Source organism: Pseudochaenichthys georgianus, chromosome 15 (assembly GCF_902827115.2).
Source record: "Pseudochaenichthys georgianus chromosome 15, fPseGeo1.2, whole genome shotgun sequence".
Lineage (NCBI taxonomy): Eukaryota > Metazoa > Chordata > Actinopteri > Perciformes > Channichthyidae > Pseudochaenichthys > Pseudochaenichthys georgianus.
Window position 1 is genome coordinate 13,500,975 of NC_047517.1, and position 21,488 is coordinate 13,522,462.

Below are 21,488 nucleotides of genomic sequence, written 5' to 3' on the forward strand. Positions count from 1 at the left end.
CTATATAGTGGCTTGGCCAAACCAAGTTGAAACCAAGGGATAATTAATAGTAACAGAAAATACAAAGGACACAGACACAACCCAAATCCCCCCTTTAACATGGAAGCAGGTGGTTTGTCCCAATCTGTCCCAATTGGCTCCTTGCAGTATTTATGAGTCCTCAGCGCTAGGCCACGCCCTTTGCTGAACCAGGAAGTAACCTCCCCCAATGCACATGGTAACTCAAGAGACAAAGAAAGTAATTAATACAAATAATTGTGTTAGTTAATTTATGTAACCCTAGCCAAAGTTTGACAGTCCGACGTCAGGCCGCTTAGTGAAAAAGCAAGTTAAGCTAACTGTACTCTGCAAGCTTCTCAAAATGTCTTACACATGTAAGGTTTGTAAGTTCAGTACAGGGTCCATTCCTGCATGCATTGGTTGCAAGTGTTTTCAAATATTGTGTATTATCTAAGAATAGTGATAATGTATTTGCCAAACAGTGCCTTTTGTTGTGTCTCGTCAAATGTGTTAGTTATGTTTATGTATTATGTCTGTCATTTCATGTTTAGTAAGGTTTTCATGTGTATTCACGTCATGACAGTTCTGTCTATTTGTCATTCATCTCTAGTTAAGTCCCCGTGTTTCATTTTCGACTTGCCTCTTGTCTCTCATTTCAGGCCCTGTTACTTCCTCCCATAGGCGGCGCGTGAGGCTCAGGTTTGGGAAGGCTAAATAACTTTTGTTACCTGACGCTGCCCGCCTCCTGCGTCTATAGAAAAGAGATCAACTCAGTGAAAGCACCGCCTGCTGACCAATCAGAGCTCAGTGTGCAGAGTTTAAATCTCTCAAGTCATATTACAGGATAAAGGATATACAGTTTAAACTGCCGTAGCCTATGCAGAGAAGACGCCGACGTGTCGCACTTATCATTCATATCACATCATCAATCAGATCATCGATCATATAATATCATAATATATCATATTTCCTTATCTGAGTCAGCTTCTCGAGCCGTATCTGGCCATGCATCACTTACATTGTCACATACTGTATGCAGAAGTATTATTTTAAGCAACACATTAAGTTGACGAAACACTCAACTCAAATGTAATTAAAGTCAGATCCACTCGTGTCTTAGATGGGGTGTTGCAGTATAACTTGAGACATGACAACTGGCTATATTCTATTATTTTCGTCATAGGAATCCGGGGCGTGTACAATACATTGAGGACACATTGTTGACTTACCAGGAAATAAACATTTCATTTCAAACCTTTATTTATACAGATAAAATCCCATTGAGATCATTGATCTCTTTTCCAAGGGAGACCTGTTCAAGTAGTTCCACATGAAACATAAAAGCATAAACAGAACAACAAAAGGACATCATACAGCATAATTTACAAAATTATCCACATAAACAGGTACCAATAGCTTCTGATTGACTAGCATCCAACCGAGCTTTAAAAACATTTAGTGGCACCAGATTGTTCAGTTTCCATTTAATTTGCAGACTATTCCAAGACAGAGGAGCTGCGCATCTAAAAGCTGTTTTCCCTAAGACAGTCCTAGCAGTTGGCACATTTAATAAAACCACAGCATTCAATCTCAGGCAGTAGCCACTTACAATTCTCCGTGAGATCAGGGAGCAGATATAAGATGGAAGTTTCCCTAGCATGGCTTTGTATATAAAAATGTACCAGTGACTGAGCCTCCGTACAGTTAGTGAAAGCAAACCAGCCCTTGCATACAGGGTACAGTGATGGGTTAATGCTTTACAGTTTGTCACAAATCTCAGTGCACTGTGATACGCAGCATCTAACTTGACCAGGCAATTGGCAGGTGCATTCATATAGACCAGATCCCCATAGTCCAGCACAGGTAAAAAGGTCACAGTGACTAGCCTTTTCCTGGCCTCAAGCGAGAAGCAGGACTTGTTTCTGAAAAAGAACCCTAGCCTAACCCTCAGTTTTTTTAGCAGGTTATTTACATGAAGTTTAAAAGAGACAATCATCAAGCCAGATACCAAGGTATTTGTAACAGGCAACAACTTCAAGTTTTGTTCCTTGCGTAGTTACAATATCTAAAACAGGCTCTGGTGTATTTTTTGCTTTTGAAAAGAGCATTACCTTGGTTTTATCCACATTTAAAAGAAGCTTTAATTCAGAGAACTGAGTCTGAATAATGTTAAAAACAGCCTGTAATTTAACAACAGCCTCTTTTAATGGAGGGACCTGCACAATACATTACAGTATCATACGCATAAAAATGTAAAGTAGCTTCATTCACATTATCACCTACGCTGTTAATATATATGGAGAATAAAAGTGGTCCTAAAATAGAACCTTGTGGTACACCATTAGAAATGTTTAACCACTCAGAAGACAGTCCATCAAAATGAACACATTGGGACCTTTCAGAGAGGTAGTTCACAAACCACCCCACTGCAAGGCTGGATAGGCCAATACTGAGTAGCCTCTGCTTTAAGATGAGATGATCAACGGTGTCAAACGATTTGGAAAGGTCAATAAACAGAGCTGCACAACTCTGCTTATTATCTAAAATACTAGTAATGTCATTCACCACTTTCATTGTGGCAGTGATGGTGCTATGTTGCTTTCTGAAGCCTGACTGATGTTTAGACAGGATGTCATTTGTACATAAAAACTCCTTTACCTGTTCACTCACTAGGCGTTCAAGAACCTTAGCCAGAACTGACAATTTAGAGATTGGCCTATAGTTATTTAAAATAGTAGCCTCCCCTCCTTTCAGTAAAGGCAAGACATACGCTGACTTCCATACTTTTAGAATTGTATTTGTGCTGAGGGAGAGGTTAAAAAGAGAAGTAAGAGGTGGAGCAATAAAGTCTGCAGCTATCTTTAAAAAGAAAGGTTCTAAGTTGTCCGGGCCAGCCGGTTTCCTAGGATCTAGCTTAGATAAGGCTTCATGAACAACATCAACAGTAAAAGGGGTACAACTGAAAGGGTTTTCCAGACCACGTTGTTCAGAGTCACAGACTGTGGTGTTTACAGAAGCAGAGTTAGTGACAGAATCAAATAGAGAACCACAGGACACAAAATGCTCATTAAAGCAATTTAGCATAGTGGCCCTGTCCGATATAGTGCCAGATGCTGTGGTAAGGCACGGAGATAGGTCATTACGGATCTCACCGGTTGATATCGATTTTATTGCTTTCTAAAATTTCCTAGGATTATTTAGGTTTTCTGTGGTAACTGACAAATAGTACTTCGACTTTGCACTTTTGACATTTGAAGTGAAGCTATTCCTTAGCTGCCTAAAACGCAGCCATTCTACCTCTGAGCCTGATTGCCTAGCCTTTGCCCAGGCCTTGTTTCTCTCATGAAGGAGACTAGACAGCTCAGCAGAAAACCAAGGATTGTCTCGTCCCTTTACTCTAAATTTACGCAGGGGTGCATGTCTATCAATGATCTCCATGAAACCAAGATAAAATAAGACCATGCGGTTTCTACATCAGCACACAGATCGATACTTTTTAAATGGCAGTGTTTTATTTTTTAGTTAAAATACTATTACCTTAAACAAAAATACAATGCTTGGAAATTACTGTTTTATTTTACAGCTATAACACTACTGCTGTAACAAAAAATAAAGTAATTAAATAATACTGTTTCATTTTACAGTTAAAACACTATTACCGTAAACACAAATACAGTACTTGGAAGTTACTGTGTTTCATTTTACACTGTTACTGTAAATAAAAACTTGTAAATACTGTGATTACCTTTACAGTATTTAACTGGCAGCAATTGACAAGTTACTTACTCTAAAATGAATTACAGTAAGTAACTTGTCAATTGCTGCCAGTTAAATACTGTGAATTTCACGGTACGTTTCTTACAGTGTGACCTTTAAGTCCTAGTTTTTCTGTTTAGTCTTCTTCTTTTTTAGGATCCTTGGATGTTCTTTGGAAAGTTCTGTTTTGCCTGGATTACCTGAAGTTAAAGGTATTTACTGTTGAGTCTTCCTGACATGCATTTGGGTCAACCATACTTCACTCTCTGTGACACAGGTAGGCTACTAATCACATTTCTCATCATCTTATGGATATATCTATAATTTCCCTCAAAAATAAGTCTCCCTTGATTCAAATATGTGAGTGAATGAGCTATTCTCAATTCAGCAATTTCAGATAACAGAAAGTATGCCTTAAATAGACAAATGGGAATCTCTGTGTGTGTACACCACACACAGAGATTCCCATTTGTCTATTTAAGGCATACTTTCTGTGATTCCTGTCCGAAAAAGTTAATTTCATTTTCACATCATGCATCCACAACCACACATATGTATTTATTATTAAGTCTGCACCCAGTACACAGTTTTATATTTAATAGGTAAAATATGTGTGAGAAAAATCACTAAAATCATGCCTAGCCAGTTCTGTTTTTTATTCTTGGCAAGCCCCTTATAAATGCATGGTGTTGATTTAACAAGAAACTGGCACGCAATACATATATTTCATTTGAAAACATTCATAACACTTTTTTACTTACAAAGAAAATCTACACAATCTATCAAAAACATGGCAGTTGGACTGGGAGGCTTTTTGACATGGTTCCTGTAAAAACCGTCCATAATGTAAAAGCCTACCCAATGCTTTAAGGGGAAAAAAAGAGGAAATATGGTCATTTGGGTAGCGAAACTCAGAAAGGGGAGAATCAGGAAGAACATGTGTTTTTTTTAAATAATCACAATTTATCTCTATTGATTTATTTAGTGTAATTTCTCTCATAAGTGAGCTGTAGTTAAACACCACAGGCAAATAATTGGGTCCATTAGGAACCGGCATGCCTTAAACAGGCTGCACTGGCACATTTATTGATGCATTTTAACTGAGGGTTAGGCTAGGTTTCTTCTACAGGAACAAGTCCTGTTTCTCGCTTGAAGCCAGGAAAAGGCTAGTCACTGTGACCTTTTTTTTTATATATAAAGCCATGTTAGGGAAACTTCCATCCTACATCTGCTCCCTGATCTCACAGCGAATTGTAAGTGGCTACTGCCTGAGATCGCATGCTGTAGTTTTATTAAATGTGCCAACTGCTAGGACTGTCTTAGGGAAGATAGCTTTTAGATGTGCAGCTCCTCTGTCTTGGAATAGTCTGCAATTGAAATGGAAACTGAGCAATCTGGTGCCACTAAATGTTTTTAAAGCTCGGTTGGATGCTACTCAATTGGAAGCTGTTGGTACCTGCTCATGTGGATAGTTATTGTCAATTGTAATCCCTGTAATGATGCTGTATGATGTCCTTTTTGTTGTTCTGTTTATGTGTTTATGTTTCATGTGGAACCTACTTGAGCAGGTCTCCCTTGAAAAAGAGATCAATGATCTCAATGGGATACACCTGGGTAAATAAAGGTTTGAAATGAAATGAAATTGTGTGTGTGTGAATGGCCGTGTGATGTTCAGGGCCTCTTCCGCTCAGGGTTTTGGACCACAAACAGAGCAACAGTCCCTTCATCTCTCTGCCACTGGTACCTGCAGGAGAGGAAACCAAGTACGATTACTACTCACACCATACCGGACCGATTTCCTGAAATTGTTGGCCCATTATTCACATAGACGCAAAAACATTGTTAGAAATAAGTTCCAGGTTGAAGAATACTAAGAGTACTTTTCCCAGGAACTAGGCCGATAGATCTTGGGATTTTGTTTTCACACCAAAAAGACCTGGAACTAGAACCTAGTTCGCGCAAACCTTTTCACCCCCAGATAGTTCCTGCTATAGAGGTGGTACTTTCCTGGGGAGGAAATGGTTCGTAGGTGTGTCGGCCACACTAACAATTTCTGATTGGCTGGGCGAATTGCAAATCACGCCCCGTAAAACCCGAAAAGTGTTGTGAAGCCGCCATTTTATTTGCTCGCATTAGCATTATTAGCATTAGCATTAGCCCAGCGCACCAACGGAGAGAGACTAACTTATGGCAACACAAAAGAAAACATGGGAGCGGGGGAGTGATGAGGAGGTGTTGGCGCTTCTGGCGATTTACTCGGAAGACGATACCCAGCAGCTTCTGCTGAAGCCAACTCCGGGGGACTTCGGGTGGCAGTATACGGCGTGAAGTTGTTTGTGGCCTGCCAGTAAACCCAAAACAGAAGAAGAAGAAGTGACGTCAGCAACTTCATTTGCGTAATCCTCCCTAACGGTACGTCCACACGGCAGCGTCGCATGCTTCAACGGAGACACTTCCCATTCACTTTGAATGAGGTGCATTGTGGTTCCGTCGCGTCGCTTTGCCTCCGTTGCTCGCTTTCGAAAGTTGAGAAAAGTTAAACTTCTCAAGCGTCGACGGAAGCGCCAGCCAATCAAATCATATGCCAGTACAAGCTCTAGCCAATCAAAGCGCGTGCTTGTGTGTCCGGGGCGGGAGATTAATGTGATTGGTTGTTGGTCGCACGCCAGACACGCCTACCGGCAAGCTTCAGTACCGCCAGGGTAGTGATGGTAATTCTGGCTCTTTTTAGTGAGCACATACATACAGCACATAGCTTGACATGTTCAAGTGTTTACTGCTAGAACAGTGCCATTATATGTATTAAACAACTTTACTCTAAGGCTGCGGCCACACGAGGACGAATTTGGTCGTTTGCGTTACTGTTTAGTGTCATATAGACCGTTCGGCCACACGAGGACGACTGAATACGGCACTAAACGACTGAGGAAACGATAACGGGTCCCAAGGTGGATAGAAAGGCATACGCAACTCTCTGGGGGGTCAAACGGCTCCGTGTGTGCGCCCTATCCGAACATTTTCAGATCACTGATAGTGATTGCGCAATAGCCCCGCCTCTCCCCACCTCTTCTGCTCACCTCCGCTTACCCCGCGCCATTGCTGAAGTGTTTCACCACCAACAACAACAATGGCGGATCGCAGAGTTGCTATCGTGCTCCGGACGCTATTGACCATGCTACAGTTGTTTGTGCAACATCTACAGCAATAATGATGAGGCAATAGCCCCGCCTCTGCTGCTCACCCCCGCGTCAAAGTAAACTGCACCCTGAATTCAGATTATTTATCTTTCTCTCGATATGGACCTAAACGCGAGTGAAGTCTAATCTGACAGGACGGAGACACGCAGCTCTGCCCACCTGCAGCTCCTCCCGCTGCAGCAAAACACACACTTCAAGTCAGATCATCACCCTTAGCTATTTTAATTACCTCTCAAACTCCCTAAACTAGTTATAAATATGTTTATTTTTACTGTCGGCCGGGTCACTCATTACTGGATCAGCTGCTGCATGAGACAGACACTGGCGCTGTCTGAAGAGAGGAAGGAAAAAGAGAGGCTCCGTGTATTTTATTATTATATTATATAGAGTCGTTATTCATTTGTTTTAAAGCTCAATAAATAACAAAGAAGACCTTTGACCGGCACTTTTATAATTTAATCCGGAAGATTTAAACTTTAATACACGTTGACTGGCGAAACACTCTGCCCGGTTCCCTCGGCCCCCACGCGGAGAATAAACAGAAGGGCAACCATGACAACCATGCTTCTTCGCTGCTTTTGTGGAGGAAGTTACAGCGCCACGTACAGGCTCCTGCATATGTACTGCAGCTTCTCCAGCGGTTGGAGCTAAACGGAGCGGTCTCGTGTGGACAGACACTATCCGGATAACTATTGCTTGTGGACGGAAGCTTGTTTGCGATTGCGTTTGCCTCCTGCAGACATCCTGCTGAATACACAGACACACAGCTGCAAGAGGGGATTCAGCTACGGATACGATAGGTTGGGACGTGTCACGTCGGCTGGATATCGCCAATGACGTAGTAGGAGCGAAAATTCTGAATCTGCTTGTTAGCAGCCCCTTTTCTTTTTCTTTTTTTTAGAGTTGTTTTGTTTTCTGACACTTTGTGAGTTCCCTGACACACCGGGGACACATATTTATGTATGAGACATCAAAAAGTGCATTTTGCATAAAAGGTCCCCTATAACAAAAAAAAAATCAAAACAAAAAATGGCTCGTTCGCTTAAAAGAGCCGGCTCTTTCACATCACTACCTCAGGGACTTATTCCGGTGTGAACGCGATCTACAGGACAGTTCCAGGGACTAAAGAGTACAGGGGGACTAAAGAGTACAGGGGGACTAAGTACCGGGAACTAAGTACCGCATAGTACTTGGTGTGAAAGCGGCTAATGTTTATCCTTAATATTTACTCACTGGCTTTGTTCAGGAATGAGCAAACTGTGTCCTGCAGCGAGAAAGAACTCCTGCTCATTCAAAGTTACCCTTGAGGATCCCTCCTGTGAGATGAGAGGTTATTAACACAGGGTTTGGTTATCACACATATGAGCAAACGCTACATCGTACTCAGGGATGGCAGCATCTGAACAGCACTGAGAGTCTGTTTGGAAGCTACAGAAGGAACACACCATGAAGAGAACAACATACCATCTGCCAAACCCACGCATCAGTTAACCGTACTGCCGTCTCGTTGCGCCCAGGTCCATACACTATCACCTGTCACAAGAGAGAGAGAGCATTAGTGCAGCACATCACATCTGCTCATATTCAATAGTCAATGAATATCCAGTACTTAACTGCCAAGCTTTGTCATGGTAATTCACCACAGGCATGATGATTCCAAAATCTCACTTTGCTTTAACAAAACATGTCATTATAGCATTAGGAAATAAATTATTGGAAAATACAGCTAGATGTTGTTTACATTTCCACCGGTAGCAATCGTTTTTATACAGTACCAGGCTTTTTCTGTAAGACCAGTTCTGAAGTACATCTAAACAAATGTTGCTTATTTTAATCTGTATTTAGAAGATATTTTAAATGTCTGTTGGTATGAAAATGCATGTTAAAAAGGTAGTTTTCCCTTATATGAATAGAGGTTCTATGCATCGAGGGTATTTTATGTTTTACAGATTGTGAAGCCCCTTTGGTTTTGGGCTACATAAATAAATATTGACTTTACTTAATTTAATTTATAAGATAAGATGTGCCGTAGTAAAATGGACTATGGCTTTTTAAATCAGCAACTATCTGATTAAATTATAAGTATACAAGATTGAAAAACGTAGCCATTTTGAAAGTGGAAAACCTTTATAAAAACATGTCTGAATACATGTTCGTAGCACCTCGGTCTCAAACTGATCCCCGAACATGTCGATGGGGCTGCCGCTGGCCAGGGTCGGCCTCTGGGTGTTCAGCCAGTCTTTGAAGGAGAAGGGTGACATCACCTTCATCGTGTTCATCTGGAATGGAGGGTCTCTGAACACATCATCTGTTCATCCAAAGATAACCATGACGACAACAGATTACGGGTGATAAGACTTTAGATCAGAAATAAGGATTAAGAATCACAAGAAATCTCAGAACATCTTACTTGCGTCAGGCTTTCCTGTTTTGCACTGCTTTGATGCCATGAACCTGAAAGTAAAACAAATAAACTGGAATTAACAAACTTAATTCAAAGAAATGGATTTGAAGGAACCAATGAAGATGGTAGGATGTCTTACTCTTTGATGATTGGCACCAGTTGGGTTCCGAGGTTCTCACAGTAGAACCATTTCTCGAACAGGGGATAAGTGGTGTTGTCAACATAGTACCTGAAGGCATCAACACAGGCTAATGTTAATGCTGCTCTTATATATGACATGTAAGAGCATATGACATATGTTGTGTTTATTTGGATACAGGAAAAATAAAGTATTTTCATTGTACGCCAATGTACAGTTATTTTTCACACATTTTATGAGTTCCAAATGCAGTTATCACTACTAAAATATATTAACTTTGTTTCTTGTTTTTTGTCCAAACAATTGTCATTATTTTTGCTAAACTATAGAAACATTGCTTGCAAGACATTCAAGACATGAGTGTGATTCCAGATCAGCGTCATCTGCTCACAATATTTCCAAATTATTCCCAATAAAGAGAACTGATAAGAAAAATGATATTGTTTTGTACCAAAATCATGTTGGTTAACCGTAACAAAAAAATTGCATAAAGCGGTCAAGGGCTCGAAAAACAAAGTTAAGGACTTGGGACTTGAATATACAGACATGAGACTTTAATTTGAATTGTAAAACAATCAATGGCTCTTCTTAACCTCAGAACTGCTCTTTTGTATCAAAAAGCACATGAACACAATTGAGAAAAGCTGGGCTGAAGTCGAATAGTCCAAAGATCAGCTCCTAAATTCTAACCCTATCGTCTATTCCTTGACCTCTGAGTGAAACGTTAAGGGATAGTGGACAGGAGAATTCAAAAGGACTTAGGAGAAGAGACTGCGGAACTTTAGAGAATCCGAATGCACTTTCACTATCCGACGTGTTTATGATGCGCCAGCGGACGTCATGAATGTGCGTCTGCTGCTGTGGGGAAACCATGGAAACCACAGTTTTCTATACAGCGGACTACAACATGGATGTTTAATAAGAACGAGGGACTGCTGTGAACTCATCTAGAGACTCTGCACCGTGCTCTGATGCTGTTGTTTTATGCTTTATGAACGAGGACAACAGAGAAACATATTCTTCATGACCAAAGTTGGAATTGAAATAAAAAAGGAAAGTGAAACTTCTGCTCGTCACCCTCTCCCTCCGGTCCACATTAATACAAATGATCCCAATACGTAAGATTGTATGAACTAAAGATCTTAAAATCAATACAAATGTATTTATTATAAACATTAGTCCTTAACATCTATCACTGTGTATATCACCATTCAAACATCTTTTAAAAGTTGAACAAACCCCACACAGCTCAGTAAAGACTGAAATGTTGACTTTATTTGATAATTTCAGTGAAAACTAACGTTCATATTTCTCTTTTTGATTATAATACTGATGAACGTTCAAAACAAAGCACTTTGGCAACTTACCACCTATGTTTTAAAATGCTTAATAAGCACCGTAACTTTCATGATATCATTTCTCGGTCATAATCGGTTGTTTCCGTGAACGGCCGAGACTCGAGTGACGGCAAATGCTGCGGCTGCAAGGCATTGTGGGGCAGCATTTTCGCTTCTCCTGTCGGTTAGGGAGGTCCAGTGGTTCCTAAGCTAAAGGAGGTTATAAAGGAAGTTTGAAACCTCCTTTCCTTTCATTCTCATCATTCTAGAGAATTCGAACGGCACTTATCATGGCTGCCACTGAGGGACTTCCGGGTCATTTCACTCCTTTAGGAAGGTTCCTAAGCTAAATGGACTATTCGACTTCAGCCCTGGTGTCTAAAGTTTAGATTTTCCTGGTAGGCTATATCAATTGGGTTCATTTGTCAGGATCTTTTTCCTCTATTCCCTGATATGATCTGCTTAAGAAGAGATGTGGAACAAAAAAAGACGAGAAGGGAGAAGAAGATAAGGATGTACGATATTTAACCTCAGGCAGTCGTTCTCCGTCAGCAGACGTCTCCTCTCCACCACCAGTCCCACAGTGTTGGCCTGTCTCTGGGGGGAGTGGGGGGTCCTCGCTGGCAGCAGGAACATCTTTGAATGAAGAAAAAGATGATGTTTGAAGGAGACACACATTGGAGCATTGTAACAAGACTAGTTTATTTGGATAAGAAGAACATCCTTAACCACAGAAAGAGGCAGGGACAAACTGTATTGCACTGCCTTAAGATGAACTCCACTGTTATAATAATAATATGTAGTATTTGACTTATTATGAAGGATATAACTTTACCAAAACGAAAAAACAGAACCCTATTCAAGCTTACCTCTCCCTCCTTGATGTTCACATCCTTGTGAATCCCATTTTCTATCACCTTCAGACACATGTCTCCCTTCACCTGATAGAAGAGCTGTTAAATAGAGAGACAAAAGAAGAAATAGTGCTAGATTAAAGGGGAACTATATTTTTGGATTCCTGTGTGCTCGAGAGTCCTATCTGCATATTTTGGGGGGGGGAGTATTTTGTGACTCCAGAGGAAGCTTTGTGAACTCTGATACATTTCTTCAGGTGATTGAGTCAGCAGAGAGTTAGGTTGCGGTCGAATAGTCCATTTAGCTTAGGAACCTTCCTAACGGAGTGAAATGACCCGGAAGTACTTCAGTGGCAGCCATGATAAGTGCCGTTCGAATTCTATAAATGAAAGGAAAGGAGGTTTCAAACTTCCTTTATAACCTCCTTTAGCTTAGGAACCACTGGACCTCCCTAACCGAAAGGAGAGGAGAAAATGCTGCCCCACAATGCCTTGCAGCCGCAGCATTTGCCGTCAGACAACAGTCAGCCGTTCACAGAAACAACCGATTATGACCGAGAAATTATAACATGAAAGTTACGGTGCTTATTAAGCATTTTAAAACATAGGTGGTAAGTTGCCAAAGTGCTTTGTTTTGAACGTTCATCAGTATTATAATCAAAAAGAGAAATATGAACGTTAATTTTTACTGAAATTATCAAATAAAGTCAACATTTCAGTCTTTACTGAGCTGTGTGGGGTTTGTTCAACTTTTAAAAGATGTTTGAATGGTGATATACACCGTGATAGATGGTCTAACGTTTATAATAAATACATCTGTATTGATTTTAAGATCTTTTCATAGTTCATACAATCATACGTATTGGGATCATTTGTATTAATGTGGACCGGAGGGAGAGGGTGACGACTCTGACGAGCATAATTTTCACTTTCCTTTTTTATTTCAATTCCAACTTTGGTCATGAAGAATATGTTTCTCTGTTGTCCACGTTCATAAAGCATAAAACAACAGCATCAGAGCACGGTGCAGAGTCTCTAGATGAGTTTACAGTCCCTCGTTCTTATTATACATCCATGTTGTAGTCCGCTGTATAGAAATGACATCCGCTGGCGCATCATAAACACTTTCGGATAGTGAAAGTGCAGTCGGATTCTCTAAAGTACCGCAGTCTCTTCTCCTAAGTCCTTTTGAATTCTCCTTTCCACTATCCCTTAACCCCATGACGTTTCACACAGAGGTCAAGGGATAGACGATAGGGATAGAGGAGCTGATTTTTTGACTATTCGACTGCAACCTTATAGAAAGAAGTAAATGTAGCTGACCTCTGTAGCTCGTAACTCTCCTTTAATTCCATTGTGGGTAATGCACCACGTTTTGACAGTGAAGATAAATGTTCTGCACTGAAAAAATTGTTATGTTGGATTTACTTAATTTTATTTAGGTAAGTGGTTGCACGAAACAAATTTATCTAAATCCAGATATATTTTTTAAGTTCACTGTACTTATTAGTTTTGAGTAATTTCAACTTATTCGTACTGATAATTTTCAGCTCAACTATTTTGAGTAATTGCATCTTATTCATACTGATAATTTTCAGCTCAACTATTTTGAGTAGAATTTACTCACTAAACCCATGTTAAGTGTACTAAAATGGATTATGTAATGTAACCTTTTTTCTTTTTGTACATTCAGATCAATTCTATAGTTTAATTCCTACATAAAAAAATTAAGTTGAATTTAATCAAACATTTTTACTATGTTAACTTTCAATATATTAAAATAAAACAAACATCATATTTGATACATACTCTTACTTTATTATCTTGTACAAAATGACGTAACATGAAGCATGTGTCTTAAATATCTTCTGATTCGATAAAAACAACATGCAACTATCATGGCACCTCGTGTGTGTGTGTGTGTGTGTGTGTGTGTGTGTGTGTGCGTGTCAGGCTGCCAGGTGTCCACAATCCAATCACCTCTGCTATAAGACTCAAGCCCTGACTCCGCCATATCGTAGACTCTGTAACCACAGTCAGTCTCTAGCTTTGGAAAGTCTTCGATTGCGATTCCCTGTTTGACCTGTTTTCTCCTGTGCCGGCAGCTTCAAGCCAGCCTGACACCAATCTCCTGTTTCCAGACCACCGCCAACATTGGACCCTGTCCCGCTCCTCCTGGCTCTTCTTCCTGGTCAGACCTCCGTTCCCCTCTCCCTTGGACTCCGTCTATCTTCCCTGGCCCAGACCCCCCTGCCCAGTATTATTCAATAAACGTTATTATTGTGCTTGAAACTCTTTCCTCCAGTCTCTGCTCTGCTCCTGGGTTCCCTGCTAGCCTTAACAGTACAATCTCGCCACTGTTAAGGCTAGCAGGGAACCCAGGAGCAGAGCAGAGACTGGAGGAAAGAGTTTCAAGCACAATAATAACGTTTATTGAATAATACTGGGCTGTAGGCAGGGGAGGGGGTACTGGGCCAGGGACGCTAGACGGAGTCCAAGGGAGAGGGGAACGGAGGTCTGACCAGGTTGGGGAGCGCCTGGAGAAGAGCCAGGAGGAACGGGACAGGGTCCAACGTTGGAGGTGGTCTGGAGACAGGAGATTGGAGTCAGGCTGGCTTGAAGCTGCCGGCACAGGAGAAAACAGGTCAAACAGGGAATCGCAATCGAAGACTTTCCAAAGCTAGAGACTGACTGTGGTTACAGAGTCTACGAAATGGCGAAGTGGAGGAGTCAGGGCTTGAGTCTCATAGCAGAGGTGATTGGATTGTGGACACCTGGCAACCTGGCGCACACACACACACGCACACACACACACACACACACACACACACACACACACACGGCGGAGGCCATCAGAGCAACAAAATGCAGTGGAAACAGACAGCGAATAAATCCTGACATGTGACTGAAACAGCTGAGGAGAATGTAACATTCCTCACATTAATACATGAAATATATTCACATTCTTCTCCAGAACTAGATGTAAATGGCCCATATACAAATAAAAAATTAAATGTTTTACGCTTGGCTAAAGTAGAAAAAGTTGCGAATTGTGAACTCTTGTTCACAAGAGCGGCTGAAGAAATCCTACAGTCCAGCATTTATCTTGTTCTTCAGTCCAAGGACTTTGGGGGAAAGCCTTTCACCATCCATTTGCAAGAGCACTTTCTGGACGAATTCATAGTAGTACCTTAATCTTTGGGGTAAGCCATGTTTAGTGAATAGATGAGTCCCAGCATGATGGCACAAGCTCGGGCTACAGATCCAATTTTGTCCAGAATGATTAGTCCAACAAAAATCCCAACGTCGTCATAATGTCCAGGTTCTCCACCCTCCTTGTTGATGACATATATGCCCATGGTACATTTCTGCAGGTCTCTGGTGACGTCATCTCCTGCGATGTCCTGTATATTTAATGAAAAAACATGCATGTATTCAATATATGTAATTTTAATTACATACTTTATCGAATACATTTTTTGTAATATTGCTCACATACCTATTAATCCCTGAAAACAAAGCTGGTCATACTGTATATATTTCTGAATCAAACTAAATATGTGTGAGGTGTTTTTAAAGATTTACATAGGACCCAATAAGCTTGGTGATGAGTGTCAGAAGTCAGAGAGGATTGACAGATGGATTAAGACATTGTTGATTATGGTCTTTCCATTGGACAATAAGAAAAACAATGAATAAAGCCAACCTCATCGTATAAAGAACCAAGCTGATGGTTTGAAATGCTTTAGGGTGAATATGAATATCAACATTCATACATATAAATATTCTCAACCTTCATGCTCCTTATAAGGTAAAACATAATTATCTAAAATTGATGCCTGACACTAGGATCTTAAAACAGGGTTTCCCACACAGACTATACTTGGGCGGGCCGCCCAGGTATATTAACGGCCGCCCAAGTATATTTCGCGACCCATTTAGTTTTGTTTTTTTTAAAGTTTTTTTTTAATAATTTTTTTTTTTTATTCGTCCGTGACCATGACGCCATCTGCGATCGATTAACTTGTGGACAATGATCCCTCGCTCCCTTGCACTGATCTCGCCTCCTTCTGGCCTGTTAAGTGGCCTGCCTCACACAGGGGGACTGGCTGTCCACATGATGTGGCCTGCCGACATGGCCACTGTCATACAGATCACAAATCAAAGCCCTTGATTGGTCTCTGTGTGTCATTCAAGCTCGGGATAAGTTCAGCTCGGTAAAGGACTCTCTGAGTGTTTAGATAGTTAACTTAGTCTAAGTTCTCAGTGGGTCTCAAACGGTGTGGTCACCAGTTATGTAAACACATATTTCCATTTGAGAGGGTATTGATTGGTCTAATGGATAGTGAGGTGGGCTGAAGATCGGAAGGCTGTGAGTTCAAATCCTGCGAGGAACACCACCACTAGTGTGCCCTTGAGTAAGGCACTTAGCCCTTAGTTACTCCAGGGAGAATGTCCTGTGATCGGTCATTATAAGTCGCTTTGGATAATAGCGTCAGCTAAATGAAATGTAATGTGATTAGTAAAATATGCATGAATAAATAAATAAAAAGTTAACTAGGTGAAAAAAGGTAAGATACACTTTTAAAACTTGTTGAGAGAAAACTAGTCTTTGCTGCTGCCTCAAAGAGGAGCAGGGGGGAGAGGAGGGAGACAGGAGAGGCTGATTCAGGAGCACAGACACACTCACAACTATAAATGAACCACAAATTAATTAATAAACAAGTTTCAGTGTTTTTTTCATATTGGAAATGGTATGTTATTGGTTATGGCCATGATTTTATGATTATTGAAATGTATACAGTTATGTTTAATATAGGTGTTTCCATAGATCTAGTCTCTTTATTTTCCCCTCAAAATGCACCAGATTGATGCATTTAACTCCAAAATAAAATCTTACCGGGGGGGGGGGCATGCCCCTGGACCCCCATAGAGGATTTGAGGTCGACCCCCACTAAAAATCACATGGATAGGTTCCTAAATACATTTATTTTTTTAAATAGTAACTCATTTCCATATGTTCATGTGTGGGTAGTAGATTTAAACTATAGGGCTATCATTATGGGCCCTGCCTGTACCTGTTCGCTCTGCCATCGCGTGAAGGGTCTGCTAACAAGCGACCAACAGAAAGGTTAATGTTGTTGCACGTCACGTCATCTCACCACCACCCCCCCGCTACCACCACCCCCCAAGTATATTTCAGATATTTGGGAAACAGATCTGTGGGAAACACTGGCAGTTAATGGACCAGCACCAGAGGTGTTCGTGTTCCCATACACACAGGCAGGCGTTGGAGCTATTCCTCATGAAATCCCAGAAGGATGAAGTGCTCTGACAAACAGTGACATCTTTGCGCAAAATGATTATACAGGAATGAAAAGTCAATAAATAAACATGTTGTTAAAACTTTTTTTTTTTTTTTTTTCGGGCACTTCCAGGGACTTTTCACCAAGAGCAATGCTCTGTTCTTCACAGTTCACACCTGGAATCTGCCTCGTACAACCACAGTCTGATCTGTTGGCAATTGAGGATTAAGTGACTTGCTCAAGGCAGGTTCTGCTTTTTTACTTTCCCCACCTGGGGATTGAATTTGCACCTTTCCAGTCACAAGCCTGCTTCTCTAACCAGTATGCCACTATTGCCTTATTAAGATCAGATATCCTTAGAAATGTGTGTTGCATTCTTGCACCTGGCAAGTAATCCAGGCTGTTGTGAGGCAAATCATAATAATAAATTATATTTCTATAGCACTTTTCTTGAACCCAAAGACGCTTTACATTTGGAAATGGGGCTCTATACGGTACATTTCATAAAATTGCTCTACAGAGTATATGACAATTTGTATAAAACAGTGTATATACACACATTTACCTTTTGCAAGATCGCCAGATGTTTGGCTAGTTTCTGGCCAACAACTCCTCCCTTCTTCTGGAAGACAGATGTCAGCTGAGGTAGATGGCTGTCCAACTGCGCCATGAAGGCTGTTTCAAGTGGGATAGTCGTTATGCGCAGGAATTCAGCATGTATCTGTTATGCAAAAACAAAACGACAGAAGACAAAGAGCACATTCAGCCATTGGTGTAATGATATTTTGTATCTACTATATAATTAAAGGATATATTCTAATTTTGACCTCATTAACCAAGTCCTTGATAAGATGTGTATTGGTGTACAGTGTGTTCTAAGCAAAGTATTTCTATTAATCTAAGGTCATTTTTTTTAATTGACAATGGGTAATGGGAAGATGAAGCTACAAAAAAAGCCATAGTAACAGGCAGTTAACATTCAACTTATATTGGCCACAAACTAATAAGCAAGTCTAACAAGACAGATTGCATTTATCACGTATTTAAATTGAGAGTAGTATCAAGTTATCTTATAATGTTAATGATGCAAGTTGCACTTCAATTAGGTTACTTAAACATTACTACACAACTAAGCTAGGTTAACAGTAGGCTAACAGTTAGCTAGCTGCTGTAGGCCTATATTAACGTTTGCTAATGTTAATCTATCAAAACAAACAGTCAATAGCGTTAATGTTAGTTATTAAACTACCTGTTTAAGTATAATATAATACACCAAAGGCTATAAATGAGCTACTTACTTAAAATGGAGAGCCGTGGAGAACGTTCACCTCACGACAGCGGACCTATACTACACAGGCAGTCCGGTGACTGTCTTTCCGAATGGAAAATGGAGGGAAAAGCTGCTTGTCGCACATGCGCAGACAGGACAGTATATGTGGTAATTAAATTGTACATATTTTTTTCTAATTACTTTTAAATGAATGAAATGAGCTTGTTTTAAACAGTGACAATATATGTTAAGATTAATTAAAAAACATAAGAAGGATGCAATAACACATTACAATCTATTAAAAAAGGCTAGATTAAAACATGTAACATCTAAAAGGGGTCATAATCCGTTTTTTCAGTGTGGTACTTCTGGATCAATAACACCATTATATTATAAGACTTGATCAGAGAAATATAAATGAACTCAACACAAGTTTCAATATTGACATACATGTGTCAAGTTCATTACACCTGACATCATCATTAATTCATTATGGAGACAGTCCATTTTCAAAATAATTAAAGATTTATTGAATTACAATTAAGATAAGATGTAGCCTACTTTATTTGATCCAAAATCTGGAATTGTTATCATTGCAGCAGTTGATAAAAAAAACAAGGCATTGCACATAATTAGAAATTTAAAAAGTAGAAAATAAACTGGCATGTGTGTAATATTATAAATAAAACTGAATTGTAAAAGTAATATGTTACATTTCCCTGTGAAAATAAGGCATACAAAATATGTGATTAAATGCTATTGTTATGACATTAGGGTCATGCAGAGTGAGATCGCTAGATCTAGATGTTAGAGGGGTGTGGCGCGTGCATGTGATGTGGGTATGGTAGAGCGAGAGTGAGCGAGCGGTATATATGTTTTCTGGAAATGAAAGCCCCACCCAGTGTCAGCAGAAAGTATTAAAAATAATGATTACAAAAAAATGCTAAAAAAAAATTAAAAAAAATATTAAATATATTTTAAGATCATGTTTAATCATCTGATTCGTCTGTACATTGCTGTTTTAGTCTGTGTTCTTCTAATTAGTGTCTACAGTGTGTGCCTATTGAGCTGTTTAGAGCCATGTGGGACAAAACCCGATAATGCCCCTCCCTCTCCCTGTCTAAGTCAATGGTGACCGTAAAAACTACACTGCGCATGCTCAGAATATTTTCCTATTTAATGTGTGTGGCAACAAAATAATGACCATAGGGGCAAAGTGCTGCCATCCCCACCATACGTCATCTCACATAATTCAGAGCTGATTGGCTGTAAGTACGTGTGCCGCGAAAAGTGTGGTGTGTGAAGAGGAGACGAGAGAGCTGCAGTGACGCGTCCTAAAACCCGGAAGTAAGCTGCGCATGGCTTCCCTCGACAAAAAAGCAATGAGATTTCTCCATAGGATTTTAGAAAATAGCTCCAAATAAGATCTGTGGGAAACAAACCTGTTAGATAAATGCACGTTTTGTTCAGCCGGATAATATCCACATGTCTACCCTACTTTTATCATTTTCGAATCATAAATCTATTGATTAGATTAGATTTATGATAGACTTTTGAAACTACAAGAACATAAGGAGGACTTTTACAAAAAAGTAATAGAGATTTTTGTCCAGAGGGATAGGCAAATGGACTTCATCTTAATGTCAAGGTAAGACTGCAATTTTATTGAAAATGGGATCTTACAAAGAGAGAACAATTCAATATCCTTCTGTTGAACTGTCTGTTTAAAATTAATTGAAGCATCAGACAAAAAAAGCTTTTGAAAATAATATTATATTTTGATTTAGGTCAAAATATACCTCACTGCAGAAGCTTATAGACATCTAAGTTTTTTGTGCCCCACCACTTTTGTACATATAAAAACGCCACTGTGAATACGCGTCTGCTGCGGACTACTGTAAACTCATCTAGAGACTCTGCACCGTGCTCTGATGCTGTTGTTTTATGCTTTATGAACGTGGACAACCGAGAAATATATTCTTCATGACCAAAGTTGGAATTGAAATAAAAAAGGAAAGTGAAACTTATGCTCGTCACCCACATAGATATATATATATATATATAAACACTATATATATCTATGGTCACCCTCTCCCTCCGGTCCACATTAATAGATCAGCCACTGGGATTGGTTAGGTTTCTGGCTGGAATTCGTTAGATGGGCATTAGATGGCTATCTGTACTTTGATTCTGTAAACTTCAACCAAAAACAACAGTGGCTGGTGGAGTTTGCCCTTTGTGGCAGAAGCTTTTTGAAGCACAACCAAAGGCTAAAATGTTCTATTTACTCTCTTATCTCCCACTACTGAGTATATGGAATGGCTGGGACCAGTGATGCTCAAATGATTTTGAAGTTAGCATCCAATCATCTATGTATGAAATAGAAAATGTATGCAGAATACAAAAGCAGTTACCTCCTCTCCTTCCTCAATATGATAATCCTTCCTTGTATTTGGACCTCCAACAAACATGATAATCAACTGGGAGAAATGCCTGAAGAAAAGGGTATTAAAGACAAGTTTATACTGAATACCCTCAAAGAGACAATAGAACTCCACAAGTGGTTAAAACATACACACACATAACAATGTGGCTTTAATAAAAGTAAAATTACTCACATGAGCTTGTTGCACACTGGTGGCAGAAAGGCATTCTCATTCTGTGTGATCCAGTTTCTCACATTCACAAGAGGAGGACTGCTGCTCATTTTTAAAACTAATTGTGCTTTGTGCTAAAGTGTTAAGCTTCTCTTATAATCAGCTGCCTCGACTAGTATAAACAATGTGACTGATACCAGTAGTCCATAATACAGAAGTTCAAGTAAACCAAAGGGGAGGAGCTCTGTTCAGACAGATGAAAGGTTGCTTGCTCTTTCATAATCAGTAACTTGGATTTGTCCTGCAGTGACTCTGCAGGCAGAATCCATGAAGTCAAATTCAACATTACAAATGTAACATTGAGAAACAAACAAAAATAATAATAATTGCACAATATTTTCTACTTGGCGAAACATAAACCTTTAGGTGTAAATGCATAGAGTACATCCATGTTTTTACCACATTTAGTTAGATATTTGGGTATGAAATCATGATGAGCAAAGACACGGAAAGCGATTCAAAACACAGTGTTATATTGATTTATCTTTTATAATGCGTTATATTTGACGAGGAATGTAAACAATGTGACTGATACAAGACTTTCAAATGTAGAAGCTGGAAAAGTCCA

General features: G+C 39.8%; 1 protein-coding gene across 1 annotated transcript; it reads right to left on the minus strand.

The window, feature by feature from the left end:
- Positions 1-1,631: 1,631 nt before the first annotated feature.
- On the minus strand, positions 1,632-21,065 carry haao (3-hydroxyanthranilate 3,4-dioxygenase). Its single transcript, XM_034100149.2, has 10 exons — positions 20,882-21,065; positions 20,678-20,756; positions 11,703-11,786; positions 11,363-11,469; positions 9,497-9,586; positions 9,364-9,407; positions 9,116-9,261; positions 8,418-8,486; positions 8,187-8,269; positions 1,632-5,500 (listed from the first exon to the last, which is right to left on the minus strand). The coding sequence occupies exons 1-10, from the start codon at positions 20,968-20,970 to the stop codon at positions 5,428-5,430; spliced, it is 864 nt and encodes a 287-aa protein (XP_033956040.1). The 5' UTR covers positions 20,971-21,065; the 3' UTR covers positions 1,632-5,427.
- Positions 21,066-21,488: the final 423 nt, after the last annotated feature.

Coding starts and splice junctions, on each gene's coding strand:
- haao (XM_034100149.2), bottom strand. CDS start 20,970: ATGAGCAGCAGTCCTCCTCTTGTGAATGTGAGAAACTGGATCACACAG. Junction 9,587..11,362: donor ACGGAGAACGACTGCCTGAG/GTTAAATATCGT, acceptor TGATGCCTTCAG/GTACTATGTTGACAACACCA. Junction 9,408..9,496: donor CTGGTGCCAATCATCAAAGA/GTAAGACATCCT, acceptor TTTTACTTTCAG/GTTCATGGCATCAAAGCAGT.